We start from the raw sequence: 2,404 nt of genomic DNA on the forward strand, positions 1-2,404 counted from the left end.
ACTTGTGAGCTCTAGTGCAGTGTATAAGTGACACTGTAATATGGTGCTGTTTCTCGCTGTTGACATATTTCTTCAGAAACACTATGTAAGACAATTGAAAACACATCGCGCGGTTTGCATGTTGAAATTTTGCAAATACCTGGATTTGTTTAAGTGTTTCGTTCTACTGTGTTTGTCTATATCTTCTACGTAAGGCTTTATAATTAGATGCCCAACATATTGGAAAATCACGCGGAAAACAATAGCGATTTCTACATTTGTGTTAATTTAACACACAAGCTTTGTGACATTTCAACTATCGGCATTTCATACACAACTCCGAATGGAGAGTGAATTGTTCTAACCACCTATTAATGTTATATTTTAACACAATATATTGAATCGCAGTAGTCAAACAGAGACAAAATGAGTGTTAACAAGATATAATCTTGTTTTTTGTGACAAATAGCCTTTTAATTTATAAAGCTGTCGTAAGATGCGCTTAGCTTTAATACACTGTTCAGAAATGTGTTTATTACAGCTAAGTACTTGGTCTATTATTAAGCTTAGATCTTTTACAAAGGGAGAAAATGGGCTATTGGAATTCACTAAATTTACTTTTAGGTCATCAGGGTTGACTTTGCTCTACTAGTGTGATGTTTCCAATACAGTGAAAACACATTTTAATGGATTAAGTAATGGATCATTCTTAAGACACCAATTTCTAACAGCTAAAAGAACTCTATTGTATTGAGGAACTCTATTGTGTGCATAATATTTTCAGGCGTACTACTAATGAAGATCTGTGTATCATCAGCATATAAGTGAACTGATGAATGTTGTATGACTGTAGAAAGATCTGCTGAAAAGAGTGAAAATAATAGGGGACCTAATATTGAACCTTGCGGAACTCCTGCCTTTATCAGGGATTAAGTAGATACCCTAGTCTTTTCTCCTGTTTACTTGTTGCTGTCTACAAGAGAGATAGCTGTGGAACCATTTAATAACTGATTCCGAGAAATTATAATATTTCATTTTGTCCAGAAGGAGTACAGGATTTACCAGATCGAAAGCCTTCGAAAGATCCAACAAGACTAAAACTGTTACCATTGCATTTTCTATTCAATTCAAAATTGAATCTGTAATTTCTAAAAAGGGCTGTTGTTGTGCTATGTTCTTTACGGAAGCCGGATTGAGTAACGCAATATTTCATGTTTATTGATATAAGTCGTTAATTGCTGAAATGCTACCTTTTCTAGTACTTTGAAGATAATTGGAAGTATACTGATGGGGCGAAGTTCATCAAGACACTGTACAACTATCTTCTTGGGCAGTGGAACCACCTTCGCTGGCTTCCAAAATTCTAGAAAACAACCTTGAGTTAATGAGTAATGTACTATGTGAGTCAGTGGAATTAAAATAAACGGACCAGACAGTCGAAGCATTTTTCCTGTTATTACATCAAACGCACATGCTTTGGACTTAATACCGTGTATTGCAGTTTTAACTTCTGCTTCGTTTACAGTGTGAAACTTAAACGTTTCAATTTTGCTATTAAGTTTACGCGACGAAAGCCATAGCGTTTGTTGATCAAGTACTTCAGTGCTTGTCTCAGACATTTTATAGACACTTGTGAAATGTGAATTTATAGCTCCAATGGCATTTACATCGTCCGGAAGAATGGAGCATGAATCGCTTTTACCTACACCAAGACCACATAAAGTTTTCCATATGTTGCGTGCATCATTGGTAGATCTCATACGATCAGAAAAATACGCAGTCTTTTCTTGACGAACAACAGTAGTTGTGAAGTTACGCAAGCGTCTGTAATCCTCCCAATGCAACTGTTTCTTCGTTCTTTTATATTTTCTGTAAGCGCGGTCACGCAAATTCATTAAAAGTTTTGTGTTACTTGAGATACAATGAAGAGTGTTTTTAGCTATTTCGTTTTGAGCTGTACATGGTTATCAAAAGTATCGACTTTAGACTTTTGCAAAAATTAAACTTTATTATTTATTGTTACCACTTGAATAATCTTATAACAGTTGTAATTCTGTGCATCATGATAAAACGATTTGGTATTAAATGAAGCGTAAGTTCGACACTGAATTACTCTACAAGGGTTTGGATATTGTATGAAGCTTCAGAGGGACGTGAATTACGCTGTGGTCTGACGTTCCAGTGGGTGGACTAACTCCAAACGAATGTATCTGTTCCGTGTTGTCAGTAATAATTAAATCTAGCAAAGATTCAGTTGTTTCAGTGACTCTCGTGGGTTCATTTACTAACTGTCTGAAAACAAATATGTCAATAATAGATTTCAAGTAAATAGTTTCATGTTTATCTGAAGAGAGTTGATCGCATTTGAAGTCACCAACAACGAATATTTGTCGACTTGTGGATATAATTACAATTCCCTATACGG

General features: G+C 35.2%; 1 protein-coding gene across 1 annotated transcript; it reads right to left on the reverse strand.

The window, feature by feature from the left end:
• Positions 1-1,157: 1,157 nt before the first annotated feature.
• Positions 1,158-1,874, reverse strand: LOC145682871 (uncharacterized). The gene has a single exon (XM_081754237.1). It carries the CDS (start codon positions 1,872-1,874, stop codon positions 1,158-1,160), a length of 717 nt encoding a protein of 238 aa, XP_081610363.1.
• Positions 1,875-2,404: the final 530 nt, after the last annotated feature.

Source organism: Thermobia domestica, chromosome 4 (assembly GCF_964235325.1).
Source record: "Thermobia domestica chromosome 4, izTheDome1.hap1.1, whole genome shotgun sequence".
NCBI classification, from domain to species: domain Eukaryota; kingdom Metazoa; phylum Arthropoda; class Insecta; order Zygentoma; family Lepismatidae; genus Thermobia; species Thermobia domestica.

Bases quoted from the DNA above. Each gene is read 5' to 3' on its own strand.
- LOC145682871 (XM_081754237.1), bottom strand. From the start codon at position 1,874: ATGAATTTGCGTGACCGCGCTTACAGAAAATATAAAAGAACGAAGAAA.